Source organism: Acomys minous, assembly GCF_964271855.1.
Source record: "Acomys minous genome assembly, chromosome: 2".
Lineage (NCBI taxonomy): Eukaryota > Metazoa > Chordata > Mammalia > Rodentia > Muridae > Acomys > Acomys minous.
Window position 1 is genome coordinate 120629978 of NC_140484.1, and position 27150 is coordinate 120657127.

The 27150-nt window shown below is 37.1% G+C and overlaps 3 protein-coding genes across 4 annotated transcripts in view; 2 read left to right on the forward strand and 1 right to left on the reverse strand.

Moving 5' to 3' along the window:
* GRM5 (glutamate metabotropic receptor 5) overlaps positions 1-27150 on the forward strand; it is an 879135-nt gene that overhangs the window by 231161 nt on the left and 620824 nt on the right. The window lies entirely within an intron of this gene.
* NOX4 (NADPH oxidase 4) overlaps positions 1-27150 on the forward strand; it is a 132014-nt gene that overhangs the window by 92608 nt on the left and 12256 nt on the right. For both annotated transcript variants that reach the window (XM_084772160.1, XM_084772161.1), the window contains 4 exons: positions 10506-10587; positions 22034-22153; positions 24178-24286; positions 26564-26632. In XM_084772160.1, the coding sequence (XP_084628286.1) occupies positions 10506-10587; positions 22034-22153; positions 24178-24286; positions 26564-26632 (380 nt within the window). The remainder of the gene's footprint in view (positions 1-10505; positions 10588-22033; positions 22154-24177; positions 24287-26563; positions 26633-27150) is intronic.
* TYR (tyrosinase) overlaps positions 1-27150 on the reverse strand; it is a 127744-nt gene that overhangs the window by 10901 nt on the left and 89693 nt on the right. The window contains exon 4 of the mRNA XM_084772164.1: positions 558-613. Coding sequence (XP_084628290.1) covers positions 558-613 — 56 coding nt within the window. The remainder of the gene's footprint in view (positions 1-557; positions 614-27150) is intronic.

Consider the following 27150-nt stretch of genomic DNA (forward strand, 5'->3'; position numbering starts at 1 on the left):
AAATAAAAACAATAATTTTTAAAAATTAAAGAAAAAAACCAATCATCTGTGGTTTCAAAACAAAATCAAGTTTGGCCATCATAAACCTTTGGATGGACATAGAAGCCTTTGCTTTATGCTACCAGTACATAAAAGGCTAAACAAAGTGAAAAAATATTCAGTAGCTCTCCTGGACATATGTGCTAGGCCAGGGCCCCTCTCTCATGTAAATCTGGATAGGAGAATGCAAGGCATATCTCACAGGTCCAAAGCTGCAGGACCTCATGGTCGCCATGTATGGGAAGAAGAATATGTTCTGTAATTGTTGAATAGCTAGAGAATCCAGGTAGACAAGGCTGAGCCATAACCCCTCTCCTGTGGGCCCATGCCTTTATTGTCTGTGAGATTTATAAGGTCTTCATAACAAATATTAGAAGAAACTCTTAGACTTTTGGCAATGGACTGGAAAATGAAATGCTTTTAGAAGTACTACACATTCTTCTCCCCAGTAGCCTGCCTTCTGGAGAAACTATCTTACCAGTAATTAGCCTGGTGGGAATGGACTGAGCCTAACTTACCTGATAAGCATGAAGTTGAGCATTCCAGCCTCTTCCAGATGTTTATCCTTTTCAACCTAAGAGGGAAGAAAAGAAGAAGTACTTTTTAATTCCGTAATGTCCAGGCAAAATCTCATTGGAGCACCAAGAGCAAACCATTGTTGCACCTGCCTTACTAAAGAGATACAGATTGCAGCTCCTTGCACAGAGTGCATTGATGCATCAGGGTTTGATTTTGCGTAGATAACAAATCTTATATAAAATGAACAGCTTAAAATAATAGTCTAGACAGAGCTAGAATTCAAACTACATACAGATCACCAGCAATGTTAGAATGATATGAATAAGACCTGTTAAAGATTGAATAATATGCTAAGATTTTTAATGGAAAGCTTGCCAAAGCAGTAATGCCTATAGTCAGAAACTTTAAAAAGAAGCAAGAAGAAATGACAAATGCATGCTCATTAGACAGTGATCTTGTATTAGTTAGGCTGAATAGTTCCTTCGTAGTGAGAAGTGTTCAGGGGAGGATCTGCAGAGATGCATAGCAAACCTTTCAACTTTTTTGTAAATCTTTTAAAGCTAAGCCAAAGAAATTGGACTTTGTTTTCTGATCTATGGCAGATGATCTCTATCTGACTCTTTAATCTCAGTGTGTATAATCTTTCACCATCAACTGTGAGCTCAGGGAGTTCTGTAAAAAATATTTTTACTGTTTGGTGTGATCATTAAGGTCTTCTCAAAAAGTGAATGTCCTAGTTGACCCTTAAATCTTGGACAAGATTCGATGAGAGACCTGAGGTGAAAGACAAGAGGTCCTGGCAGTAGGAAAGCAGATGAAGAGGTAATCAGGGGTTCGAGAAAAACCGTTTAGTCGGCTGGAACAGCGCAGCATTATTTACTTGCTGCTCTTCCCTGGCACATCGTTTTATATGCTTAATCTTTGGCTACTATGTCCTCTATTTAAGAACACAGAAGACTCGCTCCTGGTTTGGTTTTGATAGATTTCAAAAGCCCATGTGTTGCATGCTATTACTTTTCATAGCTCAGGTTTTAGGTGAGCATACTTTAAAAGCACACATACACAAAACCTTGCATTTTCTTTGAGTGCTGAACAAAATTGCCTGTTCCTTTTTGAACATGAGCGGAGGTGGTATTAGAGTTTGTGTTGAAAGAAGAAACTGAATTAATATCAAGCTGAGCCTTGATCACTCTGAGGTGTTTCTTTTGTTCAGTGCCAACACCGTTTAAAACTGCATTTGCTGTGACAATTGTTAAGTGTAGCATTTTCCTTAAAAGGTGGATTGTGTTGGAGAAAACTTAGCAGCAATAATTGTGTTTATCTAAGAGTGCCTTTGCTACTTGCTTTCACTTTGCTTAAATCTGTGTTTTCTTCCATCCTTAGTCAGTGTTGTTGTTGGTTTTTTTTTTTTTTTTTTTTTTTTTTTGTTACAGCACAGCTTCCACAGCAATAAAAAAGAATTTATATTTTGGAGAAAGCCAGTTATAGACAGTGAATCATTGATGTGTTCAGAGGCCAAGAACTCTGTTTTTAGTTTCCAAAAGCCGGTTTCACTTTTTTGAATGGTATGTTTAACAAGTAGGAAGCAGAAGAAGGGGTGTCAAGGGAATAGAATTTTGCCAGTGCTTCCTTAAAAGTTAAGGGCCTGTTGAAATAGTTTTCTTTTTCTAACACAAGGGTCTCCCTCTGACATACAGTGCCTAAGTTTAGCAGCTGTAGGGCCATGCAGATGGTATGTGTGGTTTTTTCTTACACTATAATCTTTAGACAAAAGGAAAAAGGAGAGGAAAAAGACAAGACAGTAGTGTGTTTTTCTCTAAAGAAAACAGTGGAAGCAAAAACAAAACAAAACAAAACAAAAATCCCTGGACCAAGAGTTTTATTTTGCTTTGACTTTGTTTGGTTTTTGTCTCTACCCCTTGCTAGCCACCTGCCCTGTGGGTACTCAGGTCTTGTCTGATTTTTAGTTTCCTCACCTACAACACACAGAATTGAGGAAATTATTTCTAATAATTTCTCTGTGGATATTGATGTTAAACTATAAATCTTTTCAGAAAGTTAAAATCTAGGATAAATATCTAATTCTCTATAAAGTCGCAATGAAGTTAGATACATTTTCATATAGTTGAGAGAGTCTAATAGGAACGTAGTGCATGAGCTGGACCTGGGAAAGGGTGAGTGTTATGAGTCTATCTAGGTTTATTGCTCTAACTCGTGTATTAGCTCTGGTTAGATATGTACTGTGTTTGTATCGTCTTCTAAAAAGTATGTATACGAGGTTGTTTTGTGTATAAGACAGAATAAAGTTTTGCTTTGTATTGTTCTCACGTTGGCCTTAATCTTTGTGGAAAGGAAGTTTAATTAAACCCAAACTGGCAGCTGACATTTTTCTTCTAAAATTGTTGTCTGTTTCCTTTTGAGTTCCGTTACAGACGGTTTGGCTATGTAAGAAGATAGTCTGGATTTCTTGATCTTTCCAAAGTAGTCTACTTTGGATGCTTTTAATGTTGTCTTGAAAACATTACTTTAAATAGAAGCCATTGTCATTCAAACTAGTTACCATGGTAATGAAGGACATTATTTGATTTAAACAAACTTTCAGAAAAGGGAATTTATGCTCTATCTTTTTTTAGTTGATATGGCTGTCTCTAAGTCTGCCCTTTAATCTCCATTGTTTGAAGTAATTTGTTTTGCTAAGATTAATGTGCATATTTATTTTCCAAGCAAAACAAACAGCAAAATTTGAAAACCATTAGTTTTTGAATCACTAGGAGTAATGCTTTTCTTTCTCTTTTTAAGTAATTGTTTAATTCCATTTAAAACCTCCTTAAGAAGCATCTATAAAGACTTTGCAATTATTCTCTTGTTTTGAGAATTTTTTGCAATAACAAGATCTGCATTGAAGAGAATTATTTTTATTTATACCATGTGACAAATAGCAACTACTCAATAAATGTTTTGCTGAGCAAGAAAACGCATGTATAAATTGAAGTAAAGCTCCAACTTCCCTACAGATTGATCTCATACGCAATTCTAAATTGCCTTCCATTAGAGGTTGTTGGTCTTTGTTAATGTGGAAGAAAGAAGAAAATGTTATCAAATGTATTTTGTTTGTCCTCCACTACCAGGAACAGGATTTCCTTTGTAGATTTGATAAAATGTCCTCCCTCCTTCTCTCTCTCTCTCCCTCTCTCTCTCTCTCTCTCTCTCTCTCTCTCTCTCTCTCTGCCCCCCCTTCCTTGCTTACTTTTTCTTTTTAAAATTACTAGCGTATTCAGCAATGTTTGCATTCCTGAGCTTACAGAATAGTAGAATATATAGTTGGCATGTACTTATAATATGGGTGTCTTTCTGTAATATCTGTGTCTTTTATACTTTACCTTTAGCTCACTGAGTACTAGACATGATGTAACAGGGAAATCCAGGTCTTGTCTCAGGCTTCTGACCAATATAGGAATTAAGAATGGACTCAAATATGGGGCACCAGAGTTCGTGTGAAAGTCAGTGTCCACTCTCCACTCACCTGTGGAGAATGTCCTGACCATTGGCTAGATCTGGGTAGGGGTTCGATGTTTACTTCTTCACATATAGTCCTTGGCTAGTGCCATAGTTTGAGCAGGACCCCTAGGCCCAGATCTGGCCACCTTAATGTTCTTCTTGTAGGTTTCTAGGACCCTCTGGATCCTTCTATTTCCACATTCTCCCATGATGGGGAGGCCTGGTGGCACTCAGAGGAAAGATAGGAGGCTACCAAGAAGAGACTTGATACCGTATGATCATATATGGGGGAGGAGGTCCCCCTCGGTCACAGACAATAGTTAATGACAGGAGGAGATGTAGTGGAGAGAGAGAAGCATCAACCCATCCACAAAATCTTCAGTCCAAAATTGTATCCTTCCTACAAGTAGTGCAGGGTTAAAGATGAAGCAGAGATTGAGAGAATGTCCAGCCAATGACTGGCCCAACATGTAGAGGAATTTTAATCCAGCAACATGGCTACTCTGGCAACAGACCTCATCCAGAGACGTAGGTCTGTGTGATCAGGCTGGAATACAGACATGCTTTAGTTCACATATTTAATCTCAAACAATGACTTCTAAGTGAGGGGCAGACATAGTGACTAACAAAGGAAATTTTCATAGAATGAGTGAGAGTTTACATACACCCAACTCTCACGAGAACAGACAGGAAAGGCAAGCTACTTAAGCACAGAACAGAGAAAGTCCATGGAGACACTACAGTAGAGTGTGGGAGTACAGGCACTTGGTTAACTTCAGAGGCAGTTTTTCCAAGCAGAGCAATACAGTGAAGAGCTGAGAGAGTCCAGAATCTGTCAGCTTGAAAAAGACTTGATAACCTGCCATCCTTCCTCTGAGTGCCACCAGATCTCCCCCTCCGGGGGACATGGTCAAATATGAGGCACCAGAGTACATGTGAAAGTCATACCCCACTCTCCGCTCAACTGTGGAGAATGTTCTTTCCATTGGCTAGATCTGGGTAGGGGTTTAAAGTTTACCACCTGTATTGTCCTTGGCTGGTGCCTTAGTTTGAGCGGGACCCCTGGGCTCAGATCTGCCTATCGTAGGGGAGGGGAATAAGGAGAAAATGGGAGGGAGGGAAGAATGGGAGGATACAAGGGATGGGATAACCATTGAGATGTAACAAGAATAAATTAATAAAAAAAATAAAAAAAATAAAGAATGCCACAATAAAAAAAGAAAAGAAAAAGACTTGATCCAGAGCATCTGAGTTGAGCCAGCCAGCCAAAATTCAGAAAGAACTAGAAAGGGTGAGAAGGGTGAGCTTATTCAGCAGTAAATCTTGGAGGCTGAGATCATGCTAGGCCTAGGTTAGCAGATGGAGGCTGGAAGCTGAAGCCTTCACGTTCCGAGGTTGCAGAAGATTAGATTGCTCAGAAGCTAGTTTAGGCCTAGGCCTAGGGATAGTTAGAAATGATCTGTGCTCACCCCAAGCCATGTATTGGTAAAGCTTGGCTACAACTCTCATCTCATCCCCTCATCTCAGAAAACAAAAACAACATTTATACCCCCAGACTTCTCTTTCACCCAAGCTGTTGGCTTCTTGGAAGGTGTCACTAGCATTTCACTCTCCAGCCAAGCATTCACCCAAAGCCTTCTGGTTTTCAAGAGTGGATCCTCTCTGGAAATGGCCCCTGAGGCACACAGCAGTATATCTGCAATCCTAGATTTATCTCAGTGCAGTCCAGTTGAACCCAAAGACCCAATGTCCTGTATCTGTACTCACATAATACTTTCCAGGTTATAAAATAAATGTAAAATCTCCTAACTACCATGTTAGAATCATATTTACTATTTCATTTTATATTGTCTGGGCCTAGTATCTATTTCCTTTGCAACATAACTTCTGATACTACCCGTTACATCCCTCCATTTGCTTTTCACTTTTTAAAATTGCCATTTCATTCTCATTTTCAAGATGGAATCTCACTGTTTACATATGGCTGGCTCTTATTTGCAATTTCCTTGCCTCAACGTCCCATGTATTATAGGCATGCACCATGCCTGCTTAGTCCAGGTACCTTTATAACTAAGGTCAAATATATCCTGGGAAACCTCAAAATCCTTTAAGGATTTTATTTGGGTGCTTTTTGAAAATAATAACTAAGCTGACAAATTAGGTGTAATATAAAGATTAAAAGAAAGAGGAGAAAAATTTATGTATTAATAAAAGACTAAGAAATGTGTCATTTTGTGGCAATGATGTTGCCCTTGAATGACTGCCTTTCCCTGTGTGTATATTCGAAGTAAGTGAAGCATTCCATTTTATATTAGAGATAATGGTGAGGCAGACAGGGGGAAAAATGAGTACCTACAGAAACACAATGATTTGAAGTTGCTAAAATCTCTAGGATAAGGAGGGTCCCTCCAGGAAACAAGTTCCTCCCCAGGATACTGCTAAGGAGACTAATTAAGTTCTGTAATCAAAAAACTCTTAGGTTATAAAGGAATAGCATTTGTGATTGTCAGTTTTTCTCTTAAATTAGTTCATTTTCATCCTTTTTGGGGGGGGGAGTGATAAGAAGCTCTCATTCTCATAAGAGGAATAGGTCCCCATGCTTTTTGTTGTCATTACACAAATTCCTGTTTTCGTTATTATACATCACGTTGCTGATATTGGCAGATTTATCATTTCCCCCAAAGTTGACATGAAACTGGATCATAGCAAATGTACCAAAAAGAAAATCATTCTAAATTGTGAAAAATACTTTTCTTATTTTGTTCGTGAATCAATAGCTAGATTGTATCATAAATGATTGTCTATATGGCACAGGTTAATGTAATTATGTGTAGGGTTTCCTCTAGGCCTGTTTTGTTCATTGAGTTCGAGAAAAAGAAAAAGAAGGTGAAGGTTTATAAAAGCTTGTGTCAATGAAGGAATCCCCTACTGGTGGAAAATCACCTCCAGACATCTCTACTTCATTAGTCAGCTCATCACAGCAGCACTGCAGTGCGTCCCTCGGTTCTTGTCAGTAGCTTTAACATCTTCCTCTAAGATGCCCTGTGAAAGGCCTGAACGCTACTGTTGGAAAATTGCTCTTTTCCAAGGAAATCACATGACAGCTGAGAAACCACATTCAGTTTGGCCTTTCGCTGCACAAGAAGTAGAGTTTTACTTTTCTTTCTCAGCAAATGAAAAATCAAATTATGTTTTCTTTAGAATCAGATGAAGAATGGGGATCTGAGAGGCTGATCATCATACATAATTTATCTTTACAATCGGTGAATGCAGTACAATAGAAAAAATATAATTGATCACATTTAGGAATGTATTAATATAATAATAAAACATTTAAAAAGACAAAGCTGCAAAAGACTGCATATTTATTGTGTGTCTCTGGACTTTTTTTAACAGTCATGCATAACACCTGATAAAGATATCTGATAATGTTCATTCGGTGCTCTTTGTGTTTACTATGCATATATATGTGGATATTATTATTTATTTATATAATTGTATAATTAGAGGCTTTTAAACATGGCTTTATAATCGGAAGGTTTTGAGATATACATAAAGAAAGACAGTCCCATTTCTGGAAAAATAATGTATCAAAGCAACTAATATACATTGAGAATTTACATTTTTGTCTGCTTTAAGCAAGTTTAGAAATCTTTCTCTGAATTTCAACGTATACTTTTAGTTACCAAAGATATCTACTATGCTTTTTTGATAAAACATTCTTTTACTTGATACATAAAGTTCTTGTATTCTTTGAGGCTTAATTTTATTTTCAGAATCTATTTTAGAAAAGGACTAAGTGTCTAAAATAATTGGAAGTAGGTAAACATTGCAAACTATTCACCTAAACTAAAAGGTAAGGAGATGTATCCTTAGAATATAGAAACCATTAATTTGAAAGAGAGCAGAAGGGTGTATATAGGAAGGCAGGGAGGAAAGAGAAGGGGAAATTATGTAATTATAAACTTACATAATAAAAAAATAATTTTAAAAGAAGCAAACATACAAATTTCAAAAATAATTGATAGTCATTTCACTGGAACAAATATTAACTTCATAGATTACAAATAACAATGTAACAGATGTTGGTATTAGTTAATTTTTCAAAAATGTGGATTCAAATTAAAGAGCAAATACACATAGAGAAAATATGTGCTACAGCCTTGGAACTCTGCTCTTAAGAATTGAACCAGAAAATCTCATAGCATACTCAGATCCTACTACTCTGTCCCCAGCTGTGTTCTAAGGACTAGGTGACAAAATCAAAATTAAAAGGGAAACCAGTGAGATGATTCTGATTCAATATGTGAAAATAAATTGTACGACCTCTTTTCAGTAATACTTTGCAGCCACTATTCTTATAAGGGACTTTCCATCTAATATTAGTAACTCGGGAGGCGTAATGTCATCCAATGTAGATTTTTAGTCAGTTATGGAGAGTGTTCACCCTCAGTGTTGATAGACTTAAAGCAACTTAGGAATTTTAGCTTAGCATACATATTACTGCAGCTTGATTGTGTAGGTTGGTCAAAAATATTTATTCTCATGATTTTCTGGTTGATATGTGACCAACTATTCTCTATCGAGTCACGGTGATTTATCTTGTCTAGATTTCGTTACAGTAACCGTCTTTTCAATGCATGCAGCTAGGCAGTTGTAGTATTGCTAAGACAACATTGGACACCGTTCATCCCTCCCTCCTCTCTCATATCTTCTCCTTCTTGCCTTTGCTATTTTCCTTGATGTCTATTGATCTAAATTTAGTCCGTGGCCTGATCTCCTCTTTTATTCCTCTAAACTCATTTATTTAGTCACTATGATAATATAATTTTAACATTTAAAACATTAACAATTATTCATTCAGTGATTCATCATAATATAATCAATGCATATGAAATGTCAACAATTATTCACAATGATATTTTTGTTTCTCTATTGCTCAATCCTTCTACCTCTTCATAAAGATTACATGAATATTTCCTGTCTTATTTGGCTTGGTTGATGATATCTATATCTATATCTATACATCTATATGTATATCTGTATCTCAGTACATTATTTCTTTGCTCTCTATCACAGTAAAATGAAATTTTGAGAAATTTCCCAAAGAGTATATTCCTTCTTACAAGCCAAGCATTGTGGCTCACGCCTTTAATCCCAGCACTTGGGAGGAAGAGGCAGGTGGATCGCTGTGAGTTTGAGGCCAGCCTGGTCTACAAAGCAAGTCCAGGACAGCCAAGGCTACACAGAGAAACCCTGTCTCAAAAAACCAAGAAAAAAAAATTCCTTCTCACACCTAACAGCATGGCAGAGATCAAAAACTCAAGAGACAGTACCTGCTAGTGAGGACGTGGAGAGTGGGGAACATTTCTCCACTGCTGTTGGGAGTACAAACTTGTACAACCACTTTGGAAACAATGTGACACTTTTTCAGAAGATTTGGAATAGTGCTGCTTAAAGACCCAGCTATATACCACTCCTGGGCATATATTCAAAAGATGCCTTACCATACAACAAGGACATTTGCTCATAGCAGCTGTATTTCTAATAGCCAGAATCTGGAAACAGCATAGATGTCCCTCAGCAGAAGAATGGATAAAGAAACTATGGTGCATTTACACAATGGAATTCTATTCAGCTATTAAAAACAAGGAAATCTTGAAATTTTCGGGCAAATGGATGGAACTAGAAAAGAACATCCTGAGTGAGATAACCCAGACCCAGAAAGACATGAATGATATATATGCATTTATAAGTCTTCTGAGAAACTCCAACCAGCAGGGGTTCAGGACAGATACTGGGACTTGCAGCCAGACCCTTGGCAGAGAGCTGAGTGTATGGAAAAGTGGGGTGTGGGGGTGAGGATGCACAGACCTGGATGTGTCAGGAGCTCCACAGGGAGACTATCAAGGCCAGCTGATCTGGACCCAGGGGGCCTGCACTATCTGTTGCACCAACAAAGGACAATGCATGCGAAGAACCAAGCCCTGTTCAGATAGTACCAATAGACAGCTCATTCTTTACAAAGGGCAGGAGGAGGAGCGGGGATTACCTCTCACATGAACTCTAGTGCCCTGGATTTTATACTTCCCCTTGGCAGGAAGGTCCTGCAAGCACACAGAGGAAGGGGAAGAAGGTTAACAGGATGAGACCTGAAAGGCTGTGGTCAGCAAGTGGGCAAGGAGCACCCCTCTGTCAGAGGTCTAGGGGAGGGGAATAGAGTGGGAGAGGGAGGGAGGATGGGGGCAGGAAGATAAGAGCAAACGGTAATGATCAGGATGTAATGTGAATGAAAATGCATAATAAAATATATTTTATGGGATTATGTTATTTTGTTTATAAAGTATATGCAGACAGGTAGGAAGAATACCCATGCTATTTTGGCAGTACTCTCATGACTTTTTTTTTTCACAGTTAATATTTATTTTTTGTTGTTGTTGATTTGACAGAACGATTCCGAGAGTTACTACTGCCTCCATCTAGCCAAGACTCTGAGATTCTGCCCTTCATTCAATCTAGAAATTACCCCAAGTAAGTAGCATGAGTTTGGTGAACTGTAGTTGTTCTTTGGGATTTTTTGAAGTCTTCAGTAACCTAGCCTAACCAACTAGTATCTCACTTGGAACATACAATCTTTGACTCCTCATAAATCATCCAGAAGACTGAGCTCTGCTTCTAAGTACAATGAGATGTGACTGGGGAAGTTGTTTCTCAGTGCTGGCAATGAACCTCCCCTATAATAATCCTTTACTACCAAAGGGTTGCTCCTAGTGTTATTCTCTATTTTCTGTTTATTTACATAGAGATTATTCCCTTAGTTTTCTTCCTCCTCCTCTTTCTTCTCCTATTCCTCTTCTTTCTCCTCCTCCTTCTCATCCTCTTCCTCCTCCTTCTCTTGATTCATTGGTATCAACTTTTTTAGCCATATAATACAGGATTAGCATACTACAATTCACAGAATCAAAGAAGATATGTAACAGGGAAGACCCAAGTGAGGATGATTAAATATCACTCAGAAGGGGAAATAGAATAGGCAATAGAGGTGGTTGAAGAGAGGGAGCAAAGTAGGAGAGGGAATGCAGAGAGAAATGAGGCTGAAGGTCAGACCTGGAGAGAGTGTAGGCTGGAGCACAGAGCACTTGCAGAGAGATGACAAACCATGTCTCTGTGACAAGCTGGAGACCAAGGAGAGCATAGGCTTCTGGATGCCTAAGGGGATGACTTTCGCTGAGACTCATAGTAACAGGGGGTCGTGAAGACTGAAGAGCATACCTTCCTGGTGAAGGGTGGGGAACACCAACCCACCCACAAAACCTTCTATCCAAAATTTACCCTGCCTACAAGATATGCAGGGATAAAAATAGACCAGAGCTTAAGGGAATGCCCAACCAGTGCCTGGCCCAACCTGAGACCTACAACATGGGTGAGAGCCAACCCCTGACACCCTTAACATTATTTTGCTATGCTCACAGACAGGAGCCTAGTATAGCTATCCATTGAGAGGTTGTACCCAGTGGTGCTGAGATTCATAGGCAAACATTGGGCAAAGCTTAGAGAGTCTTGTGGAAAAGTGGGGGAGGGGGCGAGGGGGATTGACAGAAGGACATGCTGTGACAAGAGCTGCACAAGAAGGTGAACAGAACCAACTCACCAAGGCCCAGAGGGGCTTGTGGAGACTTAAGCGCCAACTAAGGACCACGCATAAACTGGACCCTGGCCCCCTACACAGATGTAGCAGATGGACAGCTCAGGTTTCATGTGGGTCCCCTAGTTAGGAGAGTGGGGGCTGTCTCTGACATGGATCACTGCCCCCTGCTTGGGCTGCCTCACCATTCCTGATGCTACTTGATGAGCTGGTGTGGATGGATAGGGATCGGGGCTTCTCATTTTCTTAGGAATAGGGGAGGGGGGAGAGGAGGAGGAGGAGGGAGGGAGGGGCTACAGTTGGGAGATGTAAAGGGAATACATATATAAATTCATTTTTAAAATTAAAAATATACATGTCATGGTCTAAAATATAAGATAGAAAGCAACTTTTCTACCACATATTGTATACAAAGGATAGTTCTTATGGCGCAGACAATACCAAGAATAAACTCACTATATTCTAACTAATGTATGCTGTGGGGTTTGGGATTTGGTGTGGACTCTGACGATGTTGCATGGTTTTTTTTTTCCTTTAATCTTCAGCATTGTCTGAACTAAAGAAATCAAACAAATAATAGAGAATATAAAAATGTGTCCTTGAGGTGAAAAACACTTATTAAGTAGAAAAATCGCTCATTAATGAAATCTGGTGGGTGTGGTTTGGATATTAAGCAAATGTCATTTGAAAAGCACTTCCTGATGATTCTGGGGTTCATTGTTCTAAAATATAACAAAACTCATTAATCACATTCTTAAATCCTCAAACTCTCATTTGACCCATTGCCAAAACCAAGGACATCCATCCTTTCTTCAGATTTCAAGTGCAGACATTGTTCTGTGAAGTTCTCAGAGTCTGAATATATGAGGGAAAAAAAAATGTCAAGAAAAAAAAAGTACACTTACAGCAAAGTAAGGGTGGATTTATAGTTTAGAGGAAGTAACAGAAGTAACAAGTAACAAGTTTGATGGCTCAGTCCCTGCTCATGTCACCATCATGTCTGAAGAGATGTTGGTTTATGATATATCTGGAGGACGTTTATATTTATATTCCTATCCTTATAAAATATAGCTCAGACGTGCAAAATGTTTGAGGACATTTGACATGATTTATACTGAACATCACATTGGACAATTAAGCCCCAAAATGTGATCCAGTAGCTCTGAAAGATTTAGTGTAGATATGTACAAAATATTGAGAAAGTACGGGAAGAAATTACTTGCACCTTGTTTGCACAAGGATTAAGTCCTGTGAACAGTAGGACTTGTAAAGAGAAATATTATTTATGAAAGAAGTCGGAATTGTTCTTTGGCTTGTTTGCCAAAGAACAGTCTTAATTGTTTGGACAGCAAAATCTGTGTCTCAACCCACTCTCATTTCCAACTGGCTGCCTAAAAGTGGCTTCAAATGATAATCTTGTGTAATATCTCTAAAGTCCTCAGATGACCTCAGACTTCATCTCTTTGCTCAATGATCTTCCTGTCTCTCCTCTGTATTGTGAGTTCTATTTCTAGAAATTATCGTTCCCTCTTCAGTATTTCTTGTTCATTTATGTGTAACATATTTGACCAAATTTCCATTATCATTTATAATAATAAAGAAATATTAGTAACATACAGAATATCTTCATGTGTCAGGAATGATAGTATATTGGGTTATTTTTTTTCCTCTTCCTCTTCCTTCTCCTCCTCCTTCTCTCCCTTCCTCCTTCTTCTTCCTCATTCTTCTCCTATGCCTTTTTCTTCCTCCTCCTTCCTCCAACCCCGTCCTCTTCCTCCTCCTACTTCTTTGAGACAGGGTTTTTCTGTGTAGTCCTGGCAGTGCTGGAACTCACTCTGTAGATCAGGCTGGCTTCGAACTCACAGAAGTCCACTTGTCTCTGGGATTAAAGGCATGCTCCACCACCACCTAGCAATATACTAATTATTTAGGTGAATAATTCTATATAATCTTTATAATTTTCCTAGAATCTTCCAATTTTTATGTCAGAGGACTGAGAAGAAAGCAAATAAATGTTGTAACTAAATCCCGTGGTGCCACTGTTTCTCAAACCCAGATCTGTTTGATCCAAAATTATAATTATGTTATGCTGGCTCCTATTCATCTATCCAACCTCTTTTATTCAACCATCATCAAACATGTGTTGAATACATATCCCCGATCATAATTATCAATATTATAAAAATGATGGGAGTATGTGTGTGTATTTGAAGAATGTAGAGTCCCCAGAGTGAAAAGCAGAGTCAGTTTAATGAATAAATCATAGCACTGTGTTGGCATATTTAGAGAAATATTTAATTATATGGGAGCAGGAAAAAGAAGGGCCTATCTAAATACATAAAGTTTAATTTTATCACTGAGTCAAATTGTCAAGGTGAGAGGTCGTTTCAGCAAAACCAAGAAGAAATGCTATAGGAATCACCTCCAGCTACCTAGAAATTGGGTGGTGCAGCCACCTGTAGACAAACTATAGTAGTAAGAATGTAAAGAGACAAAAAGATGATTCAGTCCGGTCTCCCATCTAAAGGAACTTGGGCTCTGTTGTTACGACAGTGGAGGGTCGTGAGAACGCTTTAAGCAATGCAAATAAAAGTTAATCTGTATTTTCATACACTAATCATGAGTCAAGTGCAAGGTGTGATATATTGCCTGGGGTCAACATAATCTCCGTGCCAACATTTCACACTCAGATAACAATCCATGAGGTGCTGATGATAGGAATCATTGCATGGCTACAGTGGGATGTCAGAAGGCAAAACCTAAAGAATGTAGTGGTGCCTGAGTAGATGGGCAAACTGGAGAGAAAAGGAGTAGTCTGAGTTTTGGCAACTTCAGGCTCTTTTAATACCCTCTTGATGGGAAATGACTTTCTATGAGTATCTTTCTTTTTTAATATATATTTTGATTGAAAATAAAGAAGATGTTTCCCCTTTACATCATTTTGAGGAAGGAACAGTGCCTGGCATAACTGTACCTTACACAGATTTATGACCATAAATAAAATGATGCAAAGCAACTGGTCTTTATGAAGAAGTGAATTCTCATCATATTCCCCACTTTCATGTATGTTCTGTACTTTCTTGACTGTAAGCTTTGCCTTCGGGGGTAGCTTGAAAGCTCTGTGTGGTGTCTGCTTACTGCCCTCCAGTATTGACACTCTCAGAGGGATGACAAAGATGACATGGTGAAAGCATCTATTGGCAGGTTCAAGCCCTTTCCTGTAGTGCTCCTGCCTCTGTGATATGGGTGCTACTTTAGAAGTTTCCACAGCTACAACTATTTATGATCTTCTTTACAATACGTAGACTGTTCTAATATTGCCTCTCGTTGATGGGCCTATAGGAATGCTCAATGGTTAAGAGACTTGATGATCTTTCAGAAGCCCCGAGTTTCGTTCCCAGCATCCACATCAGATGGCTAACAGCCTGTAAGCAATCTAGTGCCTCTGACTTCCACAAACACCTACACTCACAACATGAGCCTATCTAGAAAACCAAAAATAAAACAGATCTATTTTAAAACGTAATAAACAAAAAAAAATATTGTCTCCTGTCTTTTCATCCCTACACTGTGGACTTTTGTACTATTGGGATTCTAATACCCACCTGGCAAGAGAACTAAAAATAGTAATTTTTTGAATCTTGAGTGTTCCGGATGCTATTGCTAATCTCAAAGCTAGAGAAGCAACATGTCAAAAGGAAGTTATCTCCTAATATTAGCAGGTATTAACATTGAAGACCCCTGAGATTCAACTCAGAAATAAAAAAGACAGGAGTCTTTGGAACTTCAGAACATACAGACCACTAAAATCAAGTGATTTTAGAAAAATGGAAGCATTGCTTTAATGTAAAGATTTTGTTTAAGAGATAGGATAAGTCCAGAAGCTGGTAGGCAAACAAGAGGGCCCCTTAATGAGTGACAGAGTAACTCACTTAATTGTAAGAACTGGTTCCAGAGGGCCCATGGGAATCAGCTGGCTGGAGGTTAGCCTAATGTCTCTAACACTCTGGGGATGTAGGTGAATCCAAAGAGATACACATGTGTGAGTTCTTGAGAGACATTGACTGTGCTAGTTGGTCCCACACTCTGTTACTATTACCTGCCAGACACCTTTCAGTCTCAGCAGTCTTTATGAAGTCTTTGGTAGTTTTGAGACTTTTGTTTCTGACTAGTAGATTGTTCTGAAATGCTTCCTTTGTGAAAAGTCTTTAAAATCTGGGCTGGATGTCTTTCAATGATAAAGTCATACCTTGCTAGTGCAAAGCCCTGGCTTTGTTCCCCAACATGGAAAGAAGAAAACAAAAAACTTAAAAATCCCATGTTGCTGTTATTATTTTGACGTTATTATCACCCATCAAAAATATACTCAACTCTAGACAAACAGAAGTTATCAGATTTAGTCCACAATTTCAGAAATGTTGCTTAAATGAATACTAACAAGTAAGTTAAAAGCCATTCTTAAATTAAATGTGTCAACTCATAATGGATATAAGAATATAATTTCAAGACCATGCTTATTTTATGACAATTCCTATTCAGAAGAATTTAATCATTTCATTCTAAAATAATGAATGGTTGTAGTGAAGGATTTCTTAGTATTTATTAGCTGGGCTTCCTTCCTTATGTGGCTATTGCAATCCAAATATCCTAACCAGGTCTTTGTTTGTTTTGTATTTTTGTGATTCCAGAAGTGGGGATGACATGCCAGGCTTAGTGTCTTCTAGGAAGGCAGGTGTTTACCACTGAGTTAGGTATATCATCCCCTACATAGTTTTAATCCAAATGTTAGGAACTTCTGGGATTTCCTTTAATTGCTGTATGTAAAAGAACGAGCAGCAATAAGCAGATTTGGGCCCAGGGGTCCCGCTCAAACTAAGGCACCAGCCAAGGACAATACAGGCAGTAAACTTTAAACCTCTACCCAGATCTAGCCAATGGACAGAACATTCTCCACAGTTGAGTGGAGAGTTGGGTATGACTTTCACACGAACTCTGGTGCCTCATATTTGACCATGTCCCCTGGAGGGGAGACCTGGTGGCACTCAGAGGAAGGATAGCAGGTTACCAAGAAGAGACTTGATACCCTATGAGCATATACAGGGGGAGGAAATCCCCCTCAGGAACAGTCATAGGGGAGGGAAATAAGGAGAAAATGGGAAGAAGGGAAGAATGGGAGGATACAAGGGATGGGATAACCATTGAGATGTAACAAGAATCAATTAATAAAAAATTTTAAAAAAAAATAGTTCAGTTCTGCTGAGGCTGTCAGGATCACACAGGATACTGTTAGAGTTTCATGTCTTAGCCTTTATCCAGGCATACTGACTTTAAATAAAGAGTCTAGGGATAGGATTCTGATCTGTATGTTTTAATAAACCCTCCATGAGAGTCAGATGCACATGTTAGTTTGCAACCTATTAAAGTAAAAACAGGTTTTGAAGACCATTCAGGCTTTTAATGCTCCCTCACCATTTTGTATAGCTTTTACTGGCGTAATTATCTCCTGAGTGCTCTAAACTGCAATACCATCTTCTCCTGGGGAGTAGTTAATCATAATCATTTTCTCTCCCAGATGAAGAAGAAATTGTTACCTGATGGATGGTCTATGACTATATGCCCTTTATTTCCCAAACCAAAATAAGTGGTGATTGACAGTCATGATTAATGTCTGGTCATGAAAGAAAGGAATACTGGAGATAGATTTGAACAGAGTTTAGGAATGATCTTTTCCTTAAATAGAAGTTGTGATCTTGGGAAAACTCACTTGATGTTTTGGGTTTAAATTCCCACTATAATAAAATGGAAATGTGTTTTCCCCCCTTTACCTTATTCTATGGCTCTAGAGTGAAGGTGTTTATAGAATAATCAGTAAAGCTCCTGGAACTGATTACATTTTGCATAAACAGCTTTAGGTTCTGCTTTTAAGCTCTGACATAAAACTTAAATTGTTTTTTCTTAATTAAAAACATTTTAGAAGGAAGGCCTCAAAAATTACCTGTAACTCCCAGTGCCAAGGAATCTCCTGCCCTCTTCTGCTTTCCAAGGGCACCTACACACATGCACAACCCCCCCCCCACACATACATGCATCTTAAAAATGTAAATAAATTGTAAAGGCATGCATTTAAAGAAGCATGAAATGGTTGTATGCAAACCCTAAGTGTTTTTCATTTGAAAGAAAAATCATGATGTTTTTAAGTATTTTCTGTGTCAAGTTTCTAGGTTAGAAGGTTTTTTGATACTTAAAGTAGAAGTATAGATTGAATATGACTTTCTGTCTCTATCTTTCTTTATTCTCTTTGCTTGCTTGTTTGTTTGTTTACAGTACCCAGTATCAGGAACTTTTTAAAGTGACACAAAATAGACTGAGAAATACCACATTACTTAACTGAAGCATTCAATTGTAGATCATCTGAAAAGGTGCACCCTTGCTTGTAGCATTCAAAAGCGACAAGGTCTTAGATGCCAGTGGAGTGGTGGGAAGCAGATGATGTTAGCTATAATACCAGTTTTATCTTACAGGGTGAGTAGATTGCAAGGTGTCATGCCTAGCAATTGTAGTGTGGTATAACATACACACAAGTATTTTTATTTAACAAGTACCAAGATAAATGGCCTCTGGGGCTGATACAGTGTCAGAAAATTACATCTAAGCTGTCCACAAATTTCTTTCTAACCCCTCTGATGATTTCAGTGTAGCTCCTCAGTGTCTGAGGTTATACCTTCTAGCCAGGAGAAAGAAACAGAACAGAGGCTGAGGAAGGAATATGGCTTCCCTTTCTAGGCAGTCCTCTGCAACCCACATCCGTGCTTCTTGATCTAACCAAACTGATCTGACCCTACATACAGTGGTACAGTCTGTCATTTACATACAGTAATGCCTCATCCTATCACAAGGAGAAAGCAGTACTTAATTATCCTATGGATGAGGAGATAATTTCTAAATAAAATTAAAGGTCGTTTGCTGGAGGCTAGGATCTCCTCAGCATTGGGTGGGGCATTTCCAGGAATTCCCTGTGAGCAAGTTCCCTATTAGGAAAGGGTTGGGCCTGTAATCTTCTTTGGGGTTATGTGACCCTCCTTACAAAAGCTGGGCTTACCAGATCAGGTGGAGTAAGAACCCAGCTGAGAAAAGGGAATCCACCAACATAGACCAAAAAAAGTGACTGTCTTGAAAAGTCAGACTTCAACCTTATCCAGCTGAGTCCCACACATATCTTTAAAAGAAACTCAATTTTAGTTTGTTATAAAATCAGTCTCATTCAGAAGGGAATAGCGAGAGCCTGGAGAAAGTTTTGAGAACTATTGAATATCTTTATGTCTTTCATGTAATTGGATTAGTTTACAATTGAAGAGTTTCTCCATTAAAAAAACAAAACAAGACAAAAAAAAAACCCCTCAAATGACAGGTTAACCAACTCCATCTTAACAACTAAAGCAATTTAGAAAATAGAAATGGAAATTATTTTAAGGGAAAATATGTACACAAATATAAATATGCTTATATAGTTTGGGAGTGAGTCATGAAAAGAAATAGTACTTTGACTTAGATATGCTGCCTTTTGTAATAGAACTTTTCATCACTTATCAACTGAAGTTTAAAAATATGTCCATATCTCTATTGCAGTTTTATAGAAGTGAACACTTGTATTTAATCTCTATAATCTTGTCACATATATGACAATTGTAAAATTCAGGTACTAACAACCATATTACTCAAAAATAAAAGCCAAGGAATTTTGTATATTATAAAGTTAAGGTGTGAAAAATTATATTTAAGTTATGTTAATTTGTCTTTCTACCTGTCATAAAAAAAAAACTAGGTCTTGCCAACTAACCAGTCACTAAATGATTTTGTAGTTATTATTTTCTTTCACCATAACAAAGTAAGCATTTGAGTTATATATGATCAAGCTGATTTAGATATTTCATGGTAAATTCAGGTTTCAAAATAATGGTTAAATGTGTCAATTTATAACAAATTATTAAAGGTATTTTGAATAAACAGCAGCTGATTCTCCGACATCTATCAGAGTAAATACAAACCATCCCATGTTGTTTTGAGCTCTGTCTATGCTGTATCTAGTATCTCTGATATTTTCTTACATTCTACAATTCTAACAGTTTTCCTCTGTATAATCAATCTTGTCTCTTTTTATAAGTGAGGGAAATGGAGTTTATAGAGGTCAAGTAGCTGGTTTGTGATCTCATTCCTAGTAAATGGCTGGAACTCCAAGTTCTAGTGATCTTATTCAAAGCTATTACAAAACACCAGAGAATAGCTGTTTGGGGAGGGAGAACCATGTGTTGTTTTGGACACAGACAATTATCAAAATGGTCTTTTTCATGATTCCTCTCACTTAGTTGTTAATGAAATAAAGTATAAAGATTATTGTTGAAGTTTTCAAAGAACATCTCTTCTTTTAAAACATCATTGCATTCAATTAATTTATTTGTTTTTTTATCTCATTTGATGATTCTTTCAGAAGAAGATAGAAAAATTTATATGGTAGATATCAAGTCATTGGTCTTGAATCAAAAACAGCTTTATCATACAAATAATTCACACATAGTTCATGGTTGCTGACTAAATGAAAGATATGAATTAGTAGACAGAATAAGAATTGGTCACATGTAATTCTGTAATGTGTTTAGTAGTAGGATGTCTGATATGTTTGAAACACTACATTAGACATATTAACTTTGGTTGTTAGTCCATTAGGTAAAAGTGTTATTTTTCTTCTTTTTACTAGATATAGTATTTTTCAGCAGCAACATTTGCAAGTTTTCTCTCTAGATAGCACACATGCATTACCTAAGATGGCCCGAGTTCTGCCAGTGTAAACAGTTAATCTTGAAACAGCGCTGCAATGTGGTTCGGTGTGGTAAAACACTAAAGGAATTTCTTCTCCGCATATGCAGTGTCTTCTACGGGTGCAGTGAATTTCGAGGATGGCATCATTCAAGCACCAATGCAGAGAGTCGATCTGTTTCTCTTTTCTGGGTCAACACATGGTTACCATAGATAGGAAATGGCATTGCCTGTCAAAAAAATGGCAAACTGCCTGTATTTAGAACCCAGTAAATAGAACTATCCATATGAACCAATGTAATCACATGTTCCTGGAAAATAAAGTCACATGTGTGAAAGTAGAAAACAAATGTAAGCAATGACAAAATACCATGAAGCCCAGAATTCAAAGAAATAACTTATGAATGAATTTATTTTATCAGCTACCTAACCATTAATCCACATGTGTACAGTCTTACTGTCCTTCTGTTTTAGTGGCCTCCAAAGATAAATGACATGTATAGACAATTTTTTTTAATATATATGGATACTGTTAGAAAAGATATAATGAAAAAATCGTTAAAAATCATAGTGTCTCATAATACATCACATCTATCCTATCAAAATGTCTGAAATGACACAAATTTTACAAGTATGCTGATTCTACAGTAATCACTGATAACTGATTTGACCATAAAATGAACATTTTAGACATCAGGGATGCATAAAGAAAGGTGAAATGAAAGTCACAGCATGCGAGTGAGATGGCTGCGTGCATCTGCCAAAATAGCCACACAGTCAAAACAGATGAATGGAATCTGAGGAATGTGGTGTTTTGGCTAGACATTTGCTTTCCTGAGTAAAATTAATGTTCTGTTACTAAGAAAAGAAGGATGGATACTAAGTGGACATTTCATAATTTCTGTTTTCAGTTAAGGATGGTTGTATATTACACTTACACACACTTACACACACACATACACACACACACACACACACATACACATAAGCACACGCAGAGTAAGGACAATTTATTTTGTGATTTCTTCAGTAGTTCCTATTTTACTAATTGAACTATATTAAAAGAAGTAACATTAGATGAGTCTCCTCCTCGCCGTCTTCCTCCTCCTCTTTTTCCTCCTCCACCTCCTTCTGCTTCCTATGATTTTCTGTTCCTATAGTACATCTGTGAGTAGATATGTCTATTTTCTTCTGAAGGGTACTCTAGTCAGTTTCAACGTAGTGACTTGACTAATACTTTCATTTTGTCTATTATCACAGTGAATATGATCAGAGCTTTAACATATTATTCTCTCTGTGCTTTCCTAAACTTTTAGTAAATTTAAAAATGGAAGGAAATTCATTATTTACTATCAATAGTTCTATACAATTTGCTTATTCCTTGACATTTATGACAGTAGGAAATGCGATAAGGCCCAGGCTGTCACAATGCATAGATTTTTGAATTCAGCATGAATGGTACATGTTACAGAAAATTAACTTGTTTTTATTTTTTTCAACCTTTGTCTGTCTTCTCTATAGGTTGTACATTGATGGTCCATTTGGAAGCCCATTTGAGGAGTCACTGAACTATGAAGTTAGCCTCTGTGTGGCTGGAGGCATTGGGGTCACTCCATTTGCATCAATACTAAACACTCTGCTGTATGTCACTTGAAACAATTTTATCACTTCAAATAGAGAAATCCTCATATTCAAACACATCTAGTTTACACGTAAAATAGTTCCTTGTGGAGTTTTCCCACGTACTGTTCGGGATATACCACTTCCTCATTAAAGATGGGAATAATTCAGTAACTCTCAGTACATGCTCTGTAGCTCCCAGAATGCTCTTCGTAAAGAGAAATGCATCCTCTTTTCTGATTAACAGTTGCTCACCTTCTTTCTTGACATTCTCACCGTTCATTTACTTGATCAAGAAATATTTTGGGGTGCTCTTGTGCCAGTTCATCTCTGAGTTACTGGGAATAAAACAACGGATGTAAAAAAAAAAAAAAAAAAAAAAAACCAGACGCTATTCTTAGAAAGTTCAGATTCAATTGGGGCAACTTTTAAAAGTAGTAAGAAATTTATAATATGGATTGTATCTGAAAATATCAAACACAAAGAAAAGCTCTCTAGATATCACAGAGTATTTTAGTAGAATAGCAGGCAGAAAGGAAAGAGAATATAGAGAAAAGACTTGAAATGTCATCTTCTATGTGACACATAACCATTGCAACCATGCCTCCTCTGGGTCTGCAGAATGAGCGTATCAGTAGTCAGGTGTGAACGAGGAGCGCTGGTGTTCCTTCCCTTCATTGCCAAACTCTACGCTACTGATAGACCTAGGGATAGGGAGAGCCATTGCCTTTGTTTTTGTGCTAGTTTATGACCCCACCATACTGATGATTAGCTCAATCCTGTCATCACCGTGGCCCTGAGTAAATTAAATGAGTCACAAATCAAAACCAAAAGTCATGAATCTGGGAAAGGGACAGATAGAGAAGTAACAGGGTGGGCTTATAGTGATGAAAGGAGAAAAGATAGGATTGGGGAGTGGAGAATAATCAGAATATTAAAAAGATGACTAGATTATAGAAGCATATGTCTGGAGTGATTGTAAGAATATGTTCAGGGAATGCATTCATGAGAATATGGTGGATACAGCATCACCCCATTCTTCCATTTATTAGCAAATTTGTAACAGACTGAAGAAAAGAAATGTCATAGTTGAGATTGCTCAAATGGGAAATAGTCTCAATATCTTAATCCCAAGACTATAAACTTAAGTCAATTCATCACCGTAAAACCACAAATAAAATGACAAAAAGAAGGTGCTTTCAGGTCGCTTCCATTCACTTTTCAAGTAGATCAAATTCACAGTAAAATGTTTGAAGGAATAGTTTAAAAAAGAGGAAGAAATAAAACACTCTTTTGGCATAGCTGGGAGGATCACAAGTTTCTGATAAACGTGGGCTACGTAGCCAGGCCTTGTCGTAAAAAAACAAATGAGTGATAATTTTGAATAATTTATTTCATTTTCAAATATTATACTAGATGTAATTTGGGGACATGTTGGAGACTCTTAGAAAAATAAGCCTGTTCCAATCCAGAAATCATTTGTGTCTGACAACACATTACAAGTTATTTTGATACTTGGTGTTATTAAAAAAGGAACATTTTTAACCTCAATTCTACCTCACAGTCATGAGTAGGCATCCAGACTTGGAATGGAGAGTGACTGGAATATGTTACAAAGCATGTGGTTGTGAAATCTTTCTTAAATGATTATTAGGAATGGGATAAACAACCAACTTTCTGGAATGGTTTCGCCTAAAAGTGAAGGCAAGTCTGAGCAGCCTTTTGGTCCCTGCACAACAATACAGTTCACTGAACAGAGGACCGTTTTTCTGAGACTCATAAGACAATGTTTTCTGATCCAAGAGTTCAGTTTATGGTCTTGAAGTTGATATGTTTATAATACTGACACATATAGCAGTCGGTGACATCTTAGTCTCTGTATTGTGTATCTTACCTATTTTAAAACAGTAGTAAGTGCTGGCATGGAAGTGGCTGGATGTGGGGCTTGTTTGGTTGCTTATGAATGAAAACCAATGTTCACAAATCAGTGGGTTTTGTATTGTTTATCCAACTCCAGTCACGACTTCATTACATTGATTTTAAAGGGATGACTGGAAACCATACAAGCTAAGAAGACTGTACTTTATCTGGGTGTGCAGAGACATCCACTCATTCCAGTGGTTTGCAGATTTGCTCTGTATGCTGCATAACAAGGTAATATTAAGATGGTTGGGTTTTTTTTAGGTTTATAACTTCTTAAATTATAATTATGGTTTTATTGTAGAAGCAAGAACTGCCTGCTATAGAATAAAAAAGATCTCTTAAATCTAAAACCAGAGGTAACATCTAATAAAAACAGATGCACATCTTTTCAGCTGTGAATGTTTGTCAATGAAATGTTAATTCTGTGACACACTTTAGCCCTCATTTCTGCATTTTGATATAAAATATTCAACATAGATTATATGCACATAGCTAGAGGTGATGAGAGAAGAGAGAGAAGGGACTGTCATAGACAGTACAGCATCTTCTGAGCTCTGCTATGGTAAAATTGCCCCATATTATGATTTTAATATTATAGACAAGCAGGTTTCTTGATCTGCAGTATTAAAAATCAAAAAGTTTCTTACTTGGAAGTGATAGTATGTATTCTTCACCTTTCCTACCTGTAAGTGTTTTTATTCATTTATATCTATATTTATTAAAATTATGTAAGTAAAGCTGATAGAACTATTACCCATATGAAATACTTGCTACAGATACTTCCAATAAAATGAGTAACATTAAATCTCTGTATTTAATTTGCCTACCAATCTATATCACTAGAATTATGAAAGTTTTAGCATATTATTTATATTTTTTTGATTTTTAAAAACTTTATTGCTAAATCTTAAATGCTGTTTCCTATGAGCGAGAATAGAATCAATTCAATATCCATATTAACAGGAGAGTCCTTTGCTCCCTGTATCTTATTTACTTACCAATTCTTTAGTGTTGGCTACTTTGTAACTGTAGAAAGTGCTTCAGTGATTATTCACATGCTTGGATACAACATATTTTTCTTTATGTTACCATCAGCAAATATCATTAATTGTCTACTATGAATTATTGTCTATCTTAGGATTTAAAGATATATTAGATAACAAAATAAAACCAAGTTATTCTTGTATTTGTAGTAGGATAGACAATTAAACCAGTATATATGCAGGATGTCTGATTCTTAGATTTCAATTTGGGACAAAAAAGCAAAGGTATATTAGTGTTGCTGATAGAAGCTCTGTTTACATAAGGAGTGTCTGGGAACAAGCAAGTGCTGTTAGGATAGTCTTCTGTGGATTGACTAGTCAAGTTTCTTGGGAGCAAATTCAATACAGTGAACCTACATTCCAAGAAGTGCTCTGATGCAATCATATGCTAAGTGCAATAGAAAAAAAAAAAGGAGGGATGTCCGTAGTGTAATAAGGAAAGGGAGACTGTCAAGCATGTATACATATATAGGGGTGTGTGTGTGCATGTGTGTTGCTTCCATGTATGTAGTGCTCTAGACAGATTGGACAAGGCTTGGAGATTTTATATTAGGAAAAAAGGCTTTTTAATATGTACTTAGTATTATTGAAGACATGGACTTGACTTGTACACAGATGTTCCTAGAAAAATTATTCACAACATCTCAAACATGCAAACACCGCATATATGCCTGGCAGAAAAACAAAATTAGTGTACTTATATAATAAAATTATTTAGCTTGAAAAATAATTATAACATGTTAAAACTTGGATGGACCTTATAAATACTATGATACTTGAAGAGATGTAAGTAAGCCACATATAGAGGGACAAATACTTTCTGGCACCTTTATATGAAGTACTTGGAATAGTTCACTTTGTAGTAAGTTCATGTAGAACAATAAATTATGGATGAGAGAGGGAAAGGAATGCTATTGTTTTTCTAGATTACATTTTTCCAAGTGTATTTTTGTCTCATATTTATATTTGAGGAAAATCAACAGTAAATGAGTTTAAAGTAGGGGGGCATGTCTGTATTTTTATGCTTTGAATTTACTTTCCAATCATGAAAATCCTAATCTTATTGTCTCTTTTATAATGAAAATTATGTTTACTAATGAAATAAGCTATGAGTTCAAATTTAGGGCAACTTAGAGTATAAGCTAACAGATGTTTAGAAGAGACCGAGGAATAGTACAGTGCTTAGCATGATTTAATATGTATCTTTAGATGTAGGTGAGTGTTTTACCCTACTGTCATCACCTCTGTATCTCACCAGTAAATCAGAGCAACTGATGAATGTAAGAACTTGTCTGTGTGTCTATTTATCAATCACTTATCACCTCCTTGCCTACGTTAATTTCATTATAAATATTTGCTGTGATAATTCAAATTACCTATTGTGTTATAGAATAACATATGCTAGGTAGACTCTGAGTATCTGTAAAGAATTTAAATGAGTCTATTCATTTTTATGCTCTCTCAGTTTTGGCAAGAAAACAGACCTGACTATGTGAACATCCAGCTGTACCTCAGTCAAACAGATGGGATACAGGTATGTGGCTCAGTGTTATTGTTAATTAAATGAGCCTCCAGATAATAGAAGATTTACTGTTAGAGCTGTGCTGGAAGAACATTTCTGCAGGAGATTTTAACAAAAGTATCCGAAGGAAAGCCTCTGCTGAGAGATGCTGAGAAGCCTCGTAACTTGTCCTTGAAGTCAACCCTGTTGTGACTTTCAGTTCTCCTCACAGCATGCTGAAGCAAACCTTTTGATTCCATCAGTCCTCACTGGGGTTGTTTCAAGGGTTTTGTCTCTAGGGAGACATCAAGCAATAAGGGGACAACCTTGTGATCCTTTTCCAAAGAAGCAAGATTTTATATGATGAGAAAAGATATACATTAAACTTAGTCCATCACAGAGGAATCTAACACAGAAACAGCAAGAGTCATCTGCCTTGGTTACTATGAGAGACTATGCTGACAATTTCCTATATATATATCTATATATAATTTTGTGTAATCTAAGCTATTTTGAGCAATGCCTGCTTATTAGCCTCTATGTTTTGATGT